At 47.1% G+C, this 18,628-nt stretch overlaps 1 protein-coding gene across 1 annotated transcript in view; it reads left to right on the top strand.

The window, feature by feature from the left end:
* LOC114869247 (protocadherin-16-like) overlaps positions 1-4,744 on the top strand; it is a 55,788-nt gene extending 51,044 nt beyond the window's left edge. The window contains exons 26-29 of the mRNA XM_029173302.3: positions 78-219; positions 327-498; positions 591-1,000; positions 1,084-4,744. Of these exons, the coding sequence (XP_029029135.1) occupies positions 78-219; positions 327-498; positions 591-1,000; positions 1,084-3,131 (2,772 nt within the window). The 3' untranslated portion in view covers positions 3,132-4,744. The remainder of the gene's footprint in view (positions 1-77; positions 220-326; positions 499-590; positions 1,001-1,083) is intronic.
* Positions 4,745-18,628: the final 13,884 nt, after the last annotated feature.

Raw genomic sequence — 18,628 nt, 5'->3', positions numbered from 1 at the left:
ATATATATTTCAGCTGTTTCTGGCTGTGTTGGTTTGTGTTGCACGCTGATGTTGTGTTGTGTTTTGTCGCTCTCCAGGTAACTCTGCCAGAACACACGCCACCAGGAAGTGCCGTTGTAACATTAACTGCAACCGACCGGGACTCAGGAGACAATGGAAAGATCACCTACAGCGTGATGTCATCAACACAGGAGGGTTTCTACATCGACCCCAACAACGGTAGACATCCTGTATCATCTTATTATGCTGTATGCTGTTTTCAAACTATTACTTGTTTAGTTTATTTGTAATTAACTTCTATATTTATATGACCCTGTCATATACAGGAACCCTGTTCATCAGTCACAGAGCTGAGTTTGACCCTGAGCGTCCATCAGTCAGTATTGTCATTGAGGCTCGTGACAGAGGCTCGCCCTCACTCTCCTCCCTCACAACGGTGCAGGTTCAGATCTCTGATGTAAACGACAACGCTCCAGTTTTCCATCAGTCTGAATACAGGTCAGTCTACATATTCGTTCTTGCTCTTGTTCTTGTTTTATGGAATGACCTTGTCGGCTGTTTGTTCATGAGGGATGTTCTTCTGTTTGCAGGGCTACAGTTTCTGAGGATTCCATACCCGGATCAACAGTTTTGACCTTTGAGGCCTTTGACAGCGACCTCTCTCGAGACAACTGCGGCTTTGACTTCGCCATTGCCAGTGGAAACGAAGGAAACACATTCCAGATCGAAAGCAGCGTTCGCTTCCTGGAAGGCCGGGGCTTTCAAACTGTCGGGACTCTGCTGTTGGCTGAGGGACTTGACTTTGAAACCAAGCCTCTGTACAACCTCACAGTGGTGGTCTCAGACCGCGGCGTGCCCCAGAGGAGTTCTAGCGTTGCGGCGGTAATAACGATTAGCGATGTGAACGATAACCCCCCGGTTTTCAGCCGAGCAGAATATACCGTGTCACTGAGTGAGGGAGCGGCTGCTGGGACTGAGATCATACGACTCACTGCTACGGGTGAGCTAAGATCTTGTTTTTATTTCCTTATCTCTCATTTTTGTTCTCCACCATCTCTCTTACATTGTTACTGTCTTTTCCAGACCCAGACTCCACTCCCAATGCAGAGGTTCAGTATACTATCAGCTCTGGTGACGAGGTGAACTTATTTACCATGGACCAGTGGACTGGAGCTCTGCGGCTTCAGCGTGGTCTTGACCGCGAGCATCAGTCCACACATGTTGTCATCATCCAGGCCACAGACGGACAGGGACACTTTGCACTGGTTCCAGTCATTGTTGAGGTCAAAGATGTGAACGACAATCATCCATTCTTCCCTGTGGAAGTCCTGACAGCTAGTATCAGAGAAAACCAACCAGGAAACTCAGCTGTGACTGTTCTCCACGCCATAGACCACGACACTGGAGTTTTTGGCCAGTTGAAGTACTACATGCTGGAACAGTCTGGGGTGGGAAAAAACAGCTTCACTGTAGACCACAGCACTGGGGAGATCCGAAGCAAAGTTGCCTTTGACTTTGAGAAAGTCAATTCCTTTAACTTTGTAGCCGTGGCAGTAGATTCAGGCAACCACTCAGCTACTGTGACCGTGCAGGTGTTTGTCACAGGTGAAGATGAGTATGACCCACTCTTCACATCATCTGATTTCTCCTTTGAAGTCCCAGAGGGAGCCAAGAAAGGCCAGAGCATCGGCCAGGTCCAAGCGAATGATGAGGACGGAGGGGTTGATGGGATCGTTCTGTATTCCTTTCCCACCAGCTCTCCATATTTTGATGTAAACAGAACCACTGGAGTAGTTTTCCTCAAGTTGGACGGTTCCAGCAGCAGCAGGAGCAGTGGGGCCGGCCAAGCCAAAAGGGAAACCAGGCTGATGACTCTTGATGTTAAAGCTCACAGCCCATTGGATGCGTCTCGTTCCACCACAGCTCAGGTCTCTATCGATGTGACAAATACCAACTTTGGCCTGGCGCCTGATGTCAACATTCTGCTCATTAGCATCATTGCGGTCTCTCTTGGTTTTATCATATTGCTTGTGATCATGGCCGTGGTGGTTTTCCTAGTCAAGTCTCGTAGGAGAAAGAAAGGGCAGGATGCAGGAAATAGAACTGTTGGGTCAGGAACTGCCCTGCAAAAACTGGACGACTGCAACTCGGGACCTGGCGGAGATAGAATCTACCACCAGACCTTGCCAGGCTACGCTGGAGATCAGGGTGGTGCCGGTGGGGGTCCCTACACTAGAGGCGGCTCTTTGGACCCTTCTCATTCCAGTGGCAGAGGATCAGCTGAGGCAGCCGAGGATGATGAGATCAGAATGATCAACGAGTATCCTCGTGTTGCCTCCATCACATCGTCCATGCAGGAGCACATCTCGGCTAGAGGACCAGACTCTGGAATTCAGCAGGATGCCGACCAGCTCTCTGATATCTCCTGTGAACCCGCTGCTTTGGAGGGTAGCACCTGGTTTAAGGGAAAGAAGCTTGGAGGCAGCCTCAGTGGGACTTTGCTCTCTGGCCAGCTTCCTATGTATAGGGATGAAGGAGGTGGATACCTGGGAGTTGGCCGCGGCCTCAACATATCTCTTCCTAAGGATTATGCCTTCCCCGAGGACGGAAAACCTTCAGTTGATGGTTCTCTCACAGCTATTGTTGCCAGTGATGAGGAGCTCCGCGGAAGCTATAACTGGGATTACTTGCTTAACTGGTGCCCACAGTTCCAGCCTCTGGCTAATGTCTTTACAGAGATCGCCAGACTAAAAGATGAAACTGCCCAGCAGAGCCAGAACCCTCGCCAGCCTTTCCAACCCAAGCCTAAAATGGACCCCAAACCCAGGATTGACCCCCCACCACTTATCACATCTGTGGCCCACCCAGGGGCCATGTCGGTTCCCCCTAAGGTCCCCGTTATTGGACGGACATTCCCTCACTTGGCCTCACTCCGTAGGTCCCCCATCAGTCATGAGGGATCCATTTCGTCAGCAGCAATGTCGCCTAGCTTCTCCCCTTCTCTGTCACCACTGGCAGCCCGGTCTCCGGCTGTGTCCCCCTTTGGAGTGAACCAGGGACCCTCAGCATCCATGATCAGCACCAGGGAGCCCTCACTGGAACAGAGTCCTGATCATGAGATGAGAATATGAATCAGAAGCTAATTTATGGAAGCACATATAGACAACCAGAGCAAACCATCATAAAGACACTAGTCCTACCCATAAAGGTAGAATATTTCTGTTCAGTATCCTTTCGGTGTTCGTACAGGATCACAGTAAGTGTGCCTGGGTTGACCGGACCAGCCATTCTTCCACAGTGACGCAGGTCTTCATGAACTAATCAGGGCTAAGAGGTGAAGCGACCTTCATGGGAATGTGCCCATACCATGCCCTGCAGTCTGAGATCCCTTAGTGTGTAGCGCTAGAAGTGTGTAGTTTTCATGTGACCTCGCTGGCTGGCCAGAGAGCTATGGACCTTGTTCCTCTCCTTGTCTGTGGACATTTTTACACCCCAGTATTAAACTCATCTCGCGGGCTGCTCTGATCGCACGTGTGAACCCAAGTCACAGACAAAGACAAAGACATTGCCAATGCACCACGTGCACCGTCACGAAGGAGAGCAAAGGAGATTGTTGTTTTTCTCATACATTTAAATGAAACTTCCTTTGATTTTGTTTTTATTTTCTATATTTTTATATAAAATTATGATTTCAGATTCTGATATGCCATTATTCCACATGGAGAAGTTATGGTTTTACATATTTGCAAATATGTATATTTGTATGTAAGCAGGCTGCTCTATGTACTGTATGTGTCTCCTAGGTTTCTAGAGGAAGACCTTTTGTGTTTTTGCTATTATTTATATGGAAAGAAGATTTGCTGCCGCGATTCGGCAGCAGGAAACTGGGAGCAGCTCACACTGTGCTGTGTTGTCACTACAAGTATTTTTTTTGTCAAACAGCTGATCATTCCTAATTTAAAGTGGAAACATCCCGTGTTCTTCTTTAGCCGTCCCCGCTGTGCTCACATGAACAGCACACTCCTTAACTTGCTGATCACCTATGTGTCTTTGATAGAAAGTACTTCCTTAAGTTACTTCACTTCACTTAAATGCATTTTACTGTGAAGTTCTCCTTTGCAGCACAACAAAACTAACATGTGGTGAAGCAACTGGGATCCTCAGAGAAAATGACAAGAGAAGGACAATTGTAGCACATGAGTGAGACCGGTGGGATCGGGAGCCTGTGTGCATGAAGCTTTGTTGATGTATAAGGATTTAGCGACCAGTGAAGTATTAGTTATCCATGCACCCATTCTGTGCATTTAATTTCTGATTCCTACAACAAGATTGTTACCAACGTAATGAGAGTTCAGGTTCAGCGTTCGTGCATTTCCATCCAGCATTAACAGTCCACTTGTGTAGCAAGAGGCAAAGGGCTTTAACGGCGTAGATCTCATCCTGACGTGTGTTTTCATAGTTTGGACTAATTGGTATTCGGATGTCTTCTTGTTTTCAAGAGATTGTCCCCACCTCTGTGTTTTGTTCATCATAACTCCACAAATTGCCTCACGGCAAGCTGGAAGTAGTTGAGCTAAAAGCTCCACATGCCATGAGCCTACAACAGGATCTCGACGCTCAGAAACATTTGTGTTGGAGAATGTTTGGATGTTTGGAGCTCTGTCTGAGATGACTGCCAGTGAAAAGAAAAAGTTGTAAATGCATTTGAAGCAAATAATAAATTCCTACTGATCATTTTGACAAAGTGGACTCAGGCTTTCCTTTCTTTTCCCTTTGAAGGAGGAGCTTAAAAGTTTAATTTATGATGCAGTAGAACCATACAGTACAAACAGCATAAAGAAAATTATAGAACTGACTGATGACAGACACCTGCTGTCCCAAATAGCAACAATTCCAAATTCAGATTCCATGTAAATATATACAGTATAAATGAATTCTCCATCATGCACATGATCAACACCAGCTGTAATTGTTTATTATTGTCAGGGATCTGTGCTAAAGTTGTGGGAAAATGGTTTTGTATCACAATATACTGTAAAAATTTGACTTTGGTGGTATCACAGACACGTCGGGTCCAGCCAAGACTCAGTCAGCAGTGGAATGAGTTGTTCCAGCGCTTAAAAACACAATTCATAATTACAAACTGTTTATTTCATATGGAGCGCAGGCTTGTTTGCGTAGCTGCAAAGGGTTCGGGCCTCGTTCGGTGGCTGCACACAACCACCCGGTTACTGTTACTGTCTGCACAGAAGCAGCAGAGAACGGCTTCTGACAAGGTGCAAGGGATGGAGCCAGAGACAGAAGCTCCTGCGGTACCAGGACCGACGGCTGGGGAAATGAGAGGTGATGATGAAAACCACACTCCAAATGTAGAACGCGTTTGAACGTCGAAGTGGGAAACGTCATTCAGATAAACTCACAGCGTGTTCAGACACAGATCTATATTCATTCTTAACTATCTGCTCTGGATAATGAACTGGGCTACAGTCATGGGAGGAAACGCTGGCTGCCTTCACCTACTGTACGTGCTCGCTGCAGCACAGCTGTGTTTACAGCCTGCCGCCGCTGCCTCGCACGACTCCAAATAATCACTGGCACACTCGGTGGCTGCGAACGGACACACACGGCCAGCGTACACACACACACACACACACACACACACACACACACACACACACACACACACACACACATACACACACACACGGCCTACGACGCCCAGCTGACATTTCATTATTATTCATTCAACATTTTTACCTTCAAAGCATTTTAAGAAGAAATACGTTATATTCTATTTTATTCCAGATAACTTCAAATTATTCAGACTCTCTCACGTTCACTGTCAACCTGGAACATGTTTTTAATTGACATTCCTTCAAACAAGAGACACAGTTTCTGTATGAAGTGAGATAAATCTCATTGTTCACCACTGTCACACACTCCGTTACAGATCATGTTTTCTTTCCAGGCCCTGGTAATCTGCAGCTGCGCTCTCTGGGAATGGAGCCTGAAAACATCATATTAGACTTGGCCCACGCACTAGTTAGAATCCAGGTGCACATCGGTCTGACTTTGATCAGCGCAGCTTCATTAAATGATGAATAAGTGCATGCACAGTACAAGCACATAAATGTTGAGCTACTACAAAACAAATCGAGTGTGCAGCTGTTTAATATGAGGAGTTGTGCGCTTTGTATTGCTCTGCCCCGTTTTGTTCTGTATTCGTGAATGTAGGTCAGTGCGCAGATATAGAGCAAAGGAGCGCAAGGGGGAAAAGAGGGAACACATCAGGACGACTGTGAAAGTAGCACACTCCCTTTTAATTCAACCAAAGCGATTTCCAGATTCAGTGAAGACATAATAATGAAGAACAGTTGTTTTCAAATGATTCCCAAACGTTGCCTCTGTTGTGTAAGTGAACCCAAATTAGTGGGTTGGTATTATTTTTAAAAAGCGTTCTACAAACATGAAAAAAAACCAAACAGTTATGCCTAGAGGATTTCCAACACATTTTAACTGGAATTAGGGTGTGCGGTTGGGAAATGTTGTAACATCATGCAGTAGTTTGATAATCAGTTTGTCCAGAATCCTCCTTGAGACAAACCCACTGAATCCAAAAAGCCACAGCTCCTGGTCCCAGATCAGGTGGGCGCCGGTGGAGCTGCTCCCACACCAGGAAGCTGTCACCAGCACCCGGAGGATCCCGATGATTAAGCTGTTCATCAGTTGCTACCGACTACACAGGATTCGCTGCTAGCTCACTGTTCGTGATCCGTTTGTCTCCGAGACACACTCTGAACGGACCTGCAGTGAAACAAGTCCGATGATCAGACACCTAATTCCCCTCCAAGTCGCGTGACTAACGCGGGCGCCGGGCCTCTCTGGCTCGTGGCCTTTGAATCGCTATTTTTAGTGAGTTTTACTTTCCTCCGTGGCGTCAAGCAGCGAAAAAAAACGACAGGAGAAAGGAGCCAGCTGAGTCAGTCGGAGCCTGGTTCCCATTTGTGTGCTGACCTCGCGTTACAGGACTACCTCACCATGGTGTCACTCACACTTCACACGGCCAGCGGGAGGAGGGAGGCCAGAAAAGGGAGGGGAGTGCAGTGGAGGTGGCAGGGGAGAACGTCAACATGGAGTCAGAGTGGAGTCTCCGCTGCTCTGGTGATTAGTGCTAAATTACCAGAATTAAAGGGAATAATTCCCCAGGGAGGTTTAGAGCCTTTCAGTCTTTCTAATCACTGTTAACGGCACATTGTTTGTTCATTGTTAAAAATTGCACTATCCATCAAGAGAGTTTGAATGTTTTGCTGAGAATCCAGCCAACGTATGAACGCGTGCGAAACGCCGCATGTTTCAGGAAGCGGCCATTTTCCTCGCAGCTGCTTAATGTTTCTCTGTGACCAGTGTCCAGGGGTCAAAGGTTTCAGTCGACGATCGGCCGAGCGAAGCATTTCAGACGAGACGTGCGATGTGAAATATGTCACGTTGTTCCCAGAGTGCTCGGAAACCGGCAGCTGTGAATTCGCATCGATGTAGCATCAGGTTATAAAAATCCGGCCGCGTTCACACGTTGCTGATGTTGCTGTAATCGGTTACACGCTGGACTGTTCGGCCTGGAATCATAGCTTTGTCCACAGGCGCAGCAACCGGACATCCCATATTATCTGGATTCAGCTGCTTCACGCCAGCCAGAGCATTACGCGGCTCACTGCCTTTTAAGTTGGTTATTCTTTATTTGTGCGAAATATGATCCGTATTTACGAAGGCAGGGGTCAAAGGTCACCGGGATGGCATCTAGTTGGAAAGCAAAGAAGAAAGCGGAGGGCAGCTCAGCGAGCGCTTGTGGGGATTCCTCCCTGCTTTGCAGAAATCCTAATGGACTCCATTCATCTCCCGCACGACCCGTTAACTCTGTGCTGTCTTCAACCCTGTATGTCTCTGCTCTGAGTGCCCGTCAATCATCTTAGTCAATGAGGACTGATAGGACGTCAGCAGCAGCTTAGTCTGAGTTCACAGTCAAGTTCAGATTCCTAACTTTTTTATATATGTATATTTTTGACTCTGGTTCTTCTACATCTATGCATCATTAATAAAACCATTTCTCTCATTTACTTTTTCCTACTGTACCACCACCACATCCCCCTTTCTTCTCCCATGCCTCAGTTCCTCCCTTTCCCCTTCCTTTATGTCCAGGGGTTCTGACAGAGATACCAAACTTAAGAAAACACTCTTGACCCTCAATCAGGAAGGTTAAAGCAACACCAGAGGCAATGGGGTAAAGCGCGGGGACAGCTGAAGCACCTCTTCCCAGCACTGCAAACAAAGCAGGGCTGCAGCCTTTAAAGGGGAAAATCTGTGACTGTGGTGGAGGCAAAATGTGTTTCACATTACAAGCCCTTATGCTGATTTATGATTGATAGAATAGTGAATTGCAAGTTGGGCTTTTTTAGCAGTCACTCCATAATGGAGTACGAAGAATTTTCAGCGTTTGCTTTATTTCCTCGTGGAGCTGCAGATCATGTGCACACCTGATGTTTCTCCTCAGGAGCGTGGAGCGAATCCAAAAGCTCTGCAAGAAGCTGCAGGTCACCGACCTTCCTCTGTCAAGGAAATGTCAGCTTTTATCCTCCACAGAGTTTCCATATAAACAGAGTCAAAACTAGACTCCAGTCACGTGGTCTCTAACCCGCCTTTTGTCCTGATTATTTGTCAGCCGCTTGCCTCCATAACTGATTCAATAGGTTCAGATGCCGCCACTGAACACATCAGTGGCGGCATCTGATGGAGGGCATCAACGCGCTGTTTGCTATTTTGGCCATAGTGAACGTCACAGCAGGAAACATTTGTCTTTCAAAGTCGCGGCGTCCTCTACGTGTTCACTTTTAATTAATTTCCCATTTTGTTCTTATCTCTCATTTCAACTTCCTGATAAAAAAGTGTTCCGATTAACTCTAGCCGTTCATAATTACGTTCCAGCGCTGAAGGAGCCTTTGTGGCAACTTTATCATTCTCCTCTGAGTGTTTCATTTATTCAGAAGCAGTAGTTGATGAGCTCATCAGCCTGATGCAGGTGGAGTCCAACCTTTTATCGCTACTAAATGTCCCTGGAGAAGAAACTGAACTCCTGCTGCCTTAAATGCAGCCACTTTAGGATTAGTAGACTTTATATTGTTATTAATCACTTCATCTCACGTAAAAGCCATCACAGTCTCTCTTCAACTTATAATAGCTCATTGCAAAGTTTCTGACGACGCTTATAACTTTGGAGGAGTTCGCCCGGAGTGGAGTAAGTAAAACGGGGGAATTAGGGAGTATTAACAGTGAGAGGGAGAAGCTTTTTGGCCGCGGAGCGACGTGGATAAGTCTTATCACTGAGACAAGCCAACTGCTTGTCATGTCAGCTTAGAGAGCTGGAGCGTTCAAGTACTCGAGGCACAGAAATCTGCTCAACACTTTGTTCAGATTAAACTGGATTATATAATATACCGACTGCCCACAGAAATATGGAATCTTCCAGATGACGGCCTGGACTCTGGACGGGAGTAAATGACTACGCAGGTACCGTTGGACCTCTGGCACCAGGGTGGTCACTGCTTGATCGTTACCGTAAATACCAGCTAAGAGTTTCTCTGAAAACGGCTGAGTCACTACATCTGCTGCTAGTAACAGTCGCTGAGTCAGGAGTCCTGGGCAACCGTGTCCCGGGGCTCCACACGTCTCTGGCTGTTGTGATGACAATAAGTAAAAGTCCGCTTGGCCGGCGTGAGGAGTGAAACCACATTTGGTCCTCGTCGCACGGAAAGCAGTGAGAGAGTGGGTCTGCGGCTGTGGAGGGATGTCAAGTCACACTACTTCACAAGGGTTTGGCTTCTCTACTTCCAGAAAACGTAGTAGATAAGGCCTTGGGTCGGTCCCAGTGATTAACATGTACGATGCTTCTTCCACAGGCATTTATGTGTCTGAAAGAGGCCAGTGGTTGGTTCCAATCTAAGTGGGTGGCTCAGAGTCACATTTACTTTATTTGTCTAATGACTTGCTGGACTCTGGACAAGTGTGGCTTCGCGTCTTAATCGACGACAGCCTGGAACCGCGTAATAAAGAGATCAGGCTCAGCGAAATGTGAACGTCAAGGATTTATGGGGTCGTGGTGGAAACGGCCCCGTAACCTCATCGCGAGGTTTCACTCTCACCGCAGGCGCCTCCCCCTCGGGGGGCTCTCCTGCTGACTCCCTTCACCTCCCCCCCAAACGGTGATGGAGATTAAATGCATCAGGTCACTGAACCCTTCCAGACTCTTCATTATTACACAAATGAAAAACAGTGATTGATGAAAAACACAAGGGCAGGTTTGAAAGTCACTGCTAGTTAACTGCACCACCAGTCACATAATAATTATTTTCTCTTCACCCATCTTTCATTTTTAAGTCCCATCTCAATGAGAAGTGTTGGTCAGTGTTCCAGCAGCGTCGGCGTGAAACATGGACGAGACGAGGGAGCGTTGGACGCAGAGTTTGTCTGCTAAATCATAAACGTGACTTCGTGCCAGAGGAGTGGGTGCACAAAGCTGCGAGGCTGTTTTACATGTTATTAAACTGTTTTATGGGCCGGCTCCGTCGCCCGGTGGGATTTGGGCGTTAACGACTGGGAAGACGGGTTTAACGCGTAAGATCTGCTGCTCAGCGTCACGCGCGCAAGCCTGAGAATCAGCTGTCAGGCCCGAGTCAGGGGGCCATTTGTCCTTCATATCGTGGGATGTTTCCAGCGTTAAAGCGACATTCAGGAGGTCGTGCGTTGGATTGAGACGGATGAGGCGAGGGCTCCGCTTCATTACACGGAGCGGTCAGAGTTTTGTTTTTGTTCTGCTTCGTGGCTGCGTCTCCATTGTTTTTGCCGCGCATTAGGACGCGTCGGCTGATGCCGCACGTGTGGGACTTTAACTCCTCCTAAATGCGGAGCTCGGCCAATCGGCTGCTGCTCGTCTCTGGGAAACGCAGTCGTAGCGATGGACACAAGCTCTTGGTCGGATTTCACTCGCATCAGCAGCGTTCTATGTTGTGGTGCTGTTTTACTCTGGTCCAGATTGTTACTACAGAAGAAGCGTGAGCCCATTATTCATGGGCTAAAAATAGAACCGATGATGGAAGGTGACCTGACCAGTGACTCTCCAGAGACTCCACTGGAGTCTGTGTTTAATCATTCGGGCTGCTTTACGGTGCACCTATGGTTGGAGCTGAACAGCGCCCAGTGATTTTGTTCGTAAAAACCAAAATGTGCTGCTTGATTCATTGTCAGACATAAATATGTACTTTCAATTCTGAGTCAGGTTAAAGACAGAGGTTTGTCAGTCTCAGGCCTGAATGAAGGCCCTTCAGGACTCCCGTGCTCGTGTAAGCGTGTGTGTGATAATGTTAGCGTAAAGTATTAGCCTGATTTAAATTCTCACGCCCGTGCTCAGTCTGAAGGGGAAAAATAAAGTGCCTCAGCTTTGTAGGCCGTTACTGTAAGCCATTGTTTGCCAGCTCAGCCACTGTCAGCTGACCTCTCACAGCCTCACAGCTTTGTGTAGCTGAACGTCACACGTCCCATTGTTTTCACTTTTGGGGCCGCTCGCGGTCGCGGCGCTGCTTGATCGCAGCCCGTCTGACCTGCGAGATCACGTCGGCTGGTTATGAGGCGCTGCACGTCCTCTTGTTGCGGGTCCAGAACGCAGGTTAAAGGAAAGTGGAATGGACTCAGAGAGAGCGTGGAGCAAACTCAAGTCAAGCCTTCAAGTGGAAACTATTCCAGACTGAAATCACATCTGTTTTCACTTTAGAGTCTGAATCCAAAACTAAAGGGATCGCTCCTAAACACTTTTATTGCCTTTCTGTCCATTCTTCTTCTTCTTCTTCTTCTTCTTCTTCTTCTTCTTCTTCTTTTTCTTCTTTTTCATCGCCTTCTTCGCCTTCTTCATCTTCCTCTTCTTCTATTTCTTCTTCTTCATCATCATGTTATTGTTCTTCTTTCTTTTTTCAGCCCAGGTTACAAATTTGAATTCCTTGGATGGGGGTTACGAGGTAAAGGTGTTTTAAGATGCTTAAGCATAAAAAGCCTTAACATACTGAGCATTTCTGATCTACAGAGCCAGGTTTGTCTCTCTGAAGTCAGCAGAGAGACCAAAGCCAAAACAGAGGCAGCTGAAAGTGAACCTTTAATTTCACATTTGGTCAGAATCTCAGCTCCTAAGAAACTTGACTGTTTCACAAAGCGCCTTTACCCATATTGCGTTAAAGGTGATGACTTCAACGCTGTGCTAAACACTTACTGCAGGTTTAGACGTTGGCAAGTTGCCCGACATGTAGAGTAGAGAGAGTCGATCACGCGGCGGCGGCTTCCGTCTGTGTTTACGTTAAGTCGGACTCAGCTACAAGTGTTCGAAATGATTCATTTTAAATTTGTATTTATTTAAAACCTGTACTGTAAGTGGGAAGAAGTGATACAAACGATTGTGTACGTTCAGACCTGCTCTGTGGTTGAACTTCAGACTCTGTCCTTGTTCACATGACTCAGCATTAAGTTGTATTGCGCGTTTCCCATCCCATGTTAGTGTCTGTGCGTTCAGCGTTGACTCTGGGCTCCCGCGCAGCCAACGACGTCCCTCCGCTAATGCGATTCCCGCCTGCCGCCCCTCCCGGCATGGGCGCTGTGGATTGTCACACTCAGGAGCCAACGCAGCCGCTGGGCCGACTCCCAGACGCACAACGGAGGCCGAGTTTGTGCTCTCCTAAACACACAGCGCTCGATTTTGAACTTAGGCCGAGAACTAAGACCGCCGCATCCATAAAAACAGTTCAGAAAATGAATAAAACACGTCTTTGCTGAACAAAGAGGTGCTGATGAATGAGCGCACATCATTGTATATTTATACGGTTTACTGATGTGTGTCTGGGGACTGGCATTAAGGGCCCGTGGGGGGCAGACTGTGTTCAAAGATCCGGTGCCCACTAACTGGGACACATGTGACTTCATCGCTGGAGACATCCACAGGCTGCACATCCATCTAATTCCTCCCACGAGACACTAACCAGCAACACAGGGAGCATGAATAAATCATGGCATACGGACATGTTCAAGTCGGAGGTGATGCTTCTCTGCCACTTCTTCCTCTTTGCTCCCTGTTTATATGAATTCAGTGATAAAACTCTTCAGTGAATCAACCCCTGACGGTGACTTTCCAGTTCAGTTTTCGCCGTCTCATTTCCACAAATGCATCCGTTGGGTCCTCTTGGGCTGAAGGGGGCAATGTATTCCGTTATTGATTCACTCGTTTGCATGTCGACCTCGTGAGAAGGAGGATGATTTCCCCGCGGGATTCTCAAGTGGCTGCGCCGACGGCACATCTGCTCCGCAAGCGCGGAAGAGTGTAGGATGAAAGAGCAAGCGATGAGTAACTACAAGCCAAGGGGAACGAGTCATGTCGCGGGCTGGACGGCGTTGCCCTGCTTCGCGAGGCTCCTCGTTTTGGTCGGTGGGTGTGTGTTTTATATTTGAGCCTGGACGCCGGCCAGGCCCCCAGAGACCGGGGCCTGCGTGGTGCGGGTGTAGAGGTCAAAGGTCAAAATACAAAGCACTCAAGAGGGAGAGAAAGGTTTTAAGGATGGTTGGCTGCGAGAGGAAGGAAAACAAGGCCATGCAGTAACCTGATGCCCTTTGGAACTAATTTATGTTAAAGCACCAGAAAAAGCTTAAAGCTCAGAATATAACATGACTGAAAAGAAGAAATATGCCCCAGTATGTTTTCACACTCACACCTGACTTGGGCTGAGAATGTCCCGATACACTTCCTGTCAGATGAGACGACCCGAAAGCATGATCCACATTAACATGAAATACGCAAATTTATTCCCCTGAGATTTTCTTGCCTTTTGTCAACGGACCAAATTCTGCAAATAACAACAAGCAGCAACAGGGTTTAAATTCAGTGAGATTTTTAAGAACAAGAAAAATTATGAGCTTGGCAGCTGAAGACACAAAACTGTAATATACATTCACGCAGACAGGAGGTAGTAAAACATGTGGAGGGTGTGTGTGTGTGTGTGTGTGTGTGTGTGTGTGTGTGTGTGTGTGTGTGTGTGTGTGTGTGTGAACACGAATAAAGGCCGGTCACAAATCTGCTCGTCCTAACGCGCATTCACGACAGGGAAAAAAGATCTGAAGCAGCACATGTATGTGTTCTGGCTGAATCACAAAACTGAAAACACCACCTGTTTTTCATATTTATGACATTTTGTCATTTGAGTGTCAAAGGAACAGTGGCTGGTGCTTGTGCTTAGCACACGTGTGTGTATGATACAAGGGGGCAGGACGCTGCTGTCGCTGCTGAGGCTTTTACCCAACTGTAAAACAGCAGAGGGAGAAACAACAGCAGAGAGAAAGTTTCTAACTTTAAGATCGAAGGCGATGTGATGATGATGATGATGATGATGATGATGATGATGATGATGATGATGATGATGATGATGATGATGATGAGTATTTCCAACAAAACTGTCCTTTCAGAGAATAAAGGTTACTTTTTTAACACTGGTTATTTAAAAAGTCTCTGTGCTGTGGTTTAGCACTGGCTGCCTAAACCCAGCTGAGCCTCGAGCAGTCGAAGGTATTAAACAGTCTTTAAGCTTTCACAGATGGAAATACAATAGTACCATCTTTTCCTGCTTTACTTTTGATTTACTGTGTATTTTAATAGTGGTTAAGTGTGAGAAACACTGAGCTGAACGTATTCTGAGCTCTGGAGTAGAAACGCACGCCTGAGATGAACAACTTTCACAGTTAAGCCACAATGAGAGGCTCCGAGTCGCCACCATGAGTATTAGATGGCACCTTCCTAGAATGAAGCTGAGGCTGGTTGTTAAGCGTTGCTGTTTCTTTTAGTGGGATCAAGACTTGAACAGGAAAGTGGGGATTTTCTTTAAGTTTGGATTGAATATGCAATATGAACACAGCGTCTCTTTAGGTTTTCAGGGGATGGAGTGGAAATGAAAGACTCATCCTGGTCCATGTTATAGATATCTGAAATTAATTCCAAAAACCCTTCTATATAAAGTATTAAAAGCTGAGGTTCAGAAGTTTACAGAGTCGAACTTCTATTTGTAATACATCAACCAACGAGTATGTTCAACTGGACTGACTCACAACGGTTGTTCAGCCGTCAGAGTATCTGCAAAATACTCACTTGGAAGAAGTGCTTTGGTGTCTTTTGACCCTTTAAGTCTTCGCTCTAACCCCAGTTCACGGCTTTTCAAAAAGTCTATAAACACACAGATTTAGTCCGGCCTGCGGCAACAAGGGCGATATTACAGCATGCCCAAATAAGGGCATCATGTCTGCTGATCTACAATCAGATGCAGTGTGTACGTGTGTCTCCGCGTGTTCCTGTGCTTCCAAAGCGCCAAGTTAAGTTTCAGACAGAGACGGAGGATATTTTTGGAAAGTGAGGAAATTTTTGCCTTTCTGATAAAAGGGCTCAGCTTTCGGGGCTGGACAACAGTGAGTGTCCTCACTCGTCTATTTTACCATTATAAATAAAACTATTTCTAGTATTTTGTTGCTTTTCTAATAAGCGCACTGTGTTAAATTCTTAACCTCTCTCTGTATCAATGAAAGCTGCCAATGTGCTATAATTTCTCCATTTCACATCGTCACATGTGGTGCTCTCCCTCTAAACATCACTTCAGAGCCGTATCAGACTAATGTTCCAAATATGCAACTATTTTTCATTCAGTGGAAGTTTCCCTGGATCCTCTCTCCGCACGTCTGGGGGATACAACAAGAAATGGTTTTGGAGGGGATGCAGCCGTGAAGAACATCCAGCGGACAGTAAAAACTACTGTAGGAGCGGGGGCGGAGGGCGGCGGGCCGAGCGCTCACGTCTGACCCGTAAAACCCACTGCGACGAGCCCGGCTCGCTTCCTCTGCGCGCTCAGCAGGGTCAAAGGTCAAACGCGCTCGCCCCGAAACTCGGCAGGAGAGAAAGGCCGACGCGCATTTGTAAAATCGGAGCGGAGGAATCCTGGAGGTGAGGAACTGTGGAATGCAGGGTCGACCTTTTGACCTCCTATTTTGACAGATAAGTTCATTTTGATGAGTGGTCTTAACCACGAGAGAGAAGCTCAGGAGAGAGCTGCCTGAGCTCTCCGAGGAATCCCTTTGATGAGCCTTTGTTTGTCTGCAGGCCCTTTAATATGCATATACGGTCCTGTAGTGTGTTTGCAGCATTACATTTGCAGCAGTAAGTCCGGTCGGCACAAGACTCTATATCTGAACGGCTGCAGATAAACGATGAGCGCAGGAAAGATCAGGTGAGATTATGAGCTTTTGCCCAGGTAATGGTGTCATTTCACGGGGGTTCGAGGGGAGGTTTGCTCGATAGCGTCTGTCTTTCACTCGGTGCATTCGGTGGTGGAAAGCCCAAAGGACCGGACCGATTCTACTCCGTGACGGATCGCACGGGTTCCAGCAGATCCGCTTCAGCACACATGGAAAAGGATCATTATTAATGTAGATGTAACGCCGGGATTTCCATTATGTGGATGTGAAATGAAGACGTCCGTGTTAATAAAGCCCCAAGAAACCAGCGTACAAATGATTCTTCCTTGTTCCTCGAGTGTGGGACTGTGACTCATAGATTTATTTATAGGTCACCTCTAACTTTACTCCAACAGATGAAACAAACAACACAGTAAAAACGGACCAGTGACAGCGGCCTGGTTGCCAGGTCTCTGTCACAAGGAGTCCAGATCTGCACCAAATGGACCCAGGAATCTCTGGGGGGGGGCTGCGTAGGATCCATCCTCGCCTCCGTATCCCACACATCTGGCCTGCTGTGCTGCTGTTATGGCTGGAGCTACAGAGGGCCGAGCGGCAACGATAGCGGCGTCTCGGAGCTAAAGATTAAGCCCTGCACATTACAGAGCCGTGCAGCTGTTCTGTGGTTCCTTGTTTTTGTCTGGGCAGCTTTGCTCGAGACCTAAGACATTCGTGCATACTGTACTGTAATATGCAGCTCATTCTGTCTGTCTGCAGAAAAGTAGAATTCCTACTGTAGCTGTTATTTATGTCTATATGCCGCTGTATCCGTGCTGGTTAATAGTTATTGAGCCTGTAATCATACTGGGCCTGTCAGTGGTCTGTCTGACATAAATTAAGTTGATTCCTTCAAACAAATGTTCCAGTGAGGCACATGTTATGCTGTTGCCCGGTAAATAGACATGTTCTTGGCATCTTAGGCACATTACATAATGCATTAAATATGACTTTGACATTAAGCATGACTACAGTGTTTGAGGGAGACTACTGACTGTGTGTCCATGAGCAAATGCCGGCTACTATTCCATGACTTGGCCAAATAATTCTGTATATTTTAAATAGGAGTCTCTGCAGTAGCATCAGAACTCCTCCTGCTGCTGCGGGTCATGACCTGGGCCGTGCCTTTGCAGGCGGGATGCAGAGGCATTAAAACTACAACTGGGAGAGAACGTCGGGCAATTGAACCTCAAACCCTGTCTTTCCCACTGTTCCTCTGCCCTACGTCTCCGCTGAGAACAGTTCCAGGCGACGGGCGTAATGGAAAGCGCCGCACCGGCCCAGGCAGGAGTCAGTCTAATAGGTCTCTTAAGGCTGAATAATGTGAATGTCGCCACGGAGCTCAAACGGAGACTAAAGACAAAACCAGTAGGGCCATTGTCTGAGCGTGTGCATATAAAAGGGTTATATTAGAGCAGAGCCAGTTCTCACTGAGCTTATAAACCACAGAAAAATGTGTTTGTTTCACTACTTATGTTACTGATTCCCAGGTTTATCAGTCACCAACGACAGAGGTAAACAGCGTGGCGAAGCTGACATTCATTTTATCACAAGGTGGTGTCAGCTGGACCTGTGGAGTCCGCAGAGGCTCGTTGGGTCACGGTGCGTTTCCGCTGCTCTCCCACAGCGCCGCCTGGTGGCCGCTCAGCTCCCTGCACCCGCGCTCTCACAGCGCTCCGACCTCCTGAAGGAGCTGAGGTTGGCTCACTGCAGAAACCATGTGTTTGTCAGAGCTGTGGGACAAAAGGAGTTCAAAGAGGTGCTTTAAGCTCATTGATCTGAAAAATGATTCCTCAGAATACACAGTGTGCTGGAGGTCCTCTAAGCTCCTGAACGCTGCCCCGGACGCCCGGGATTAAAACGGATTCCAACACTCGTGTTTCTGAACCATCTTTGTCCCTTTGGTGATACTTTTGTGAGCGTGAACAAAAACGTGCAAAATTTAATGTAAACACCATATTGTGCAAAATAAATCACACCTTTACATTCAAAGTATTTGAAGTTTAGACGTCCAAACATAAATACCTTAACTGTAAAATACATGAATTCCAAATGAGCTCTCTCTTGTCATCTCAGACAGAATGAAGGTCACCAACAGCTGGTGCAAATGCATGGGACACACTGTAGCTTCTACGTATTCATATGCATTTCTTCCTTTATGATCAGGCCTGAGGACGCCTGCTTCCTGGGTGGATTAGCAGCGGAGCTTTGATGTGGCCTGTGCCCATCTTAGTGTGTGTGGGCAGACCCCGCTCTCCCCCATGTGCAGCCCTGTGGGCTGAGG

Source organism: Betta splendens, chromosome 14 (assembly GCF_900634795.4).
Source record: "Betta splendens chromosome 14, fBetSpl5.4, whole genome shotgun sequence".
Classification (NCBI taxonomy): Eukaryota; Metazoa; Chordata; class Actinopteri; order Anabantiformes; family Osphronemidae; genus Betta; species Betta splendens.
Note: the sequence above shows the minus strand (reverse complement) of the source record. Positions and strands in the feature narration are given on the sequence as shown.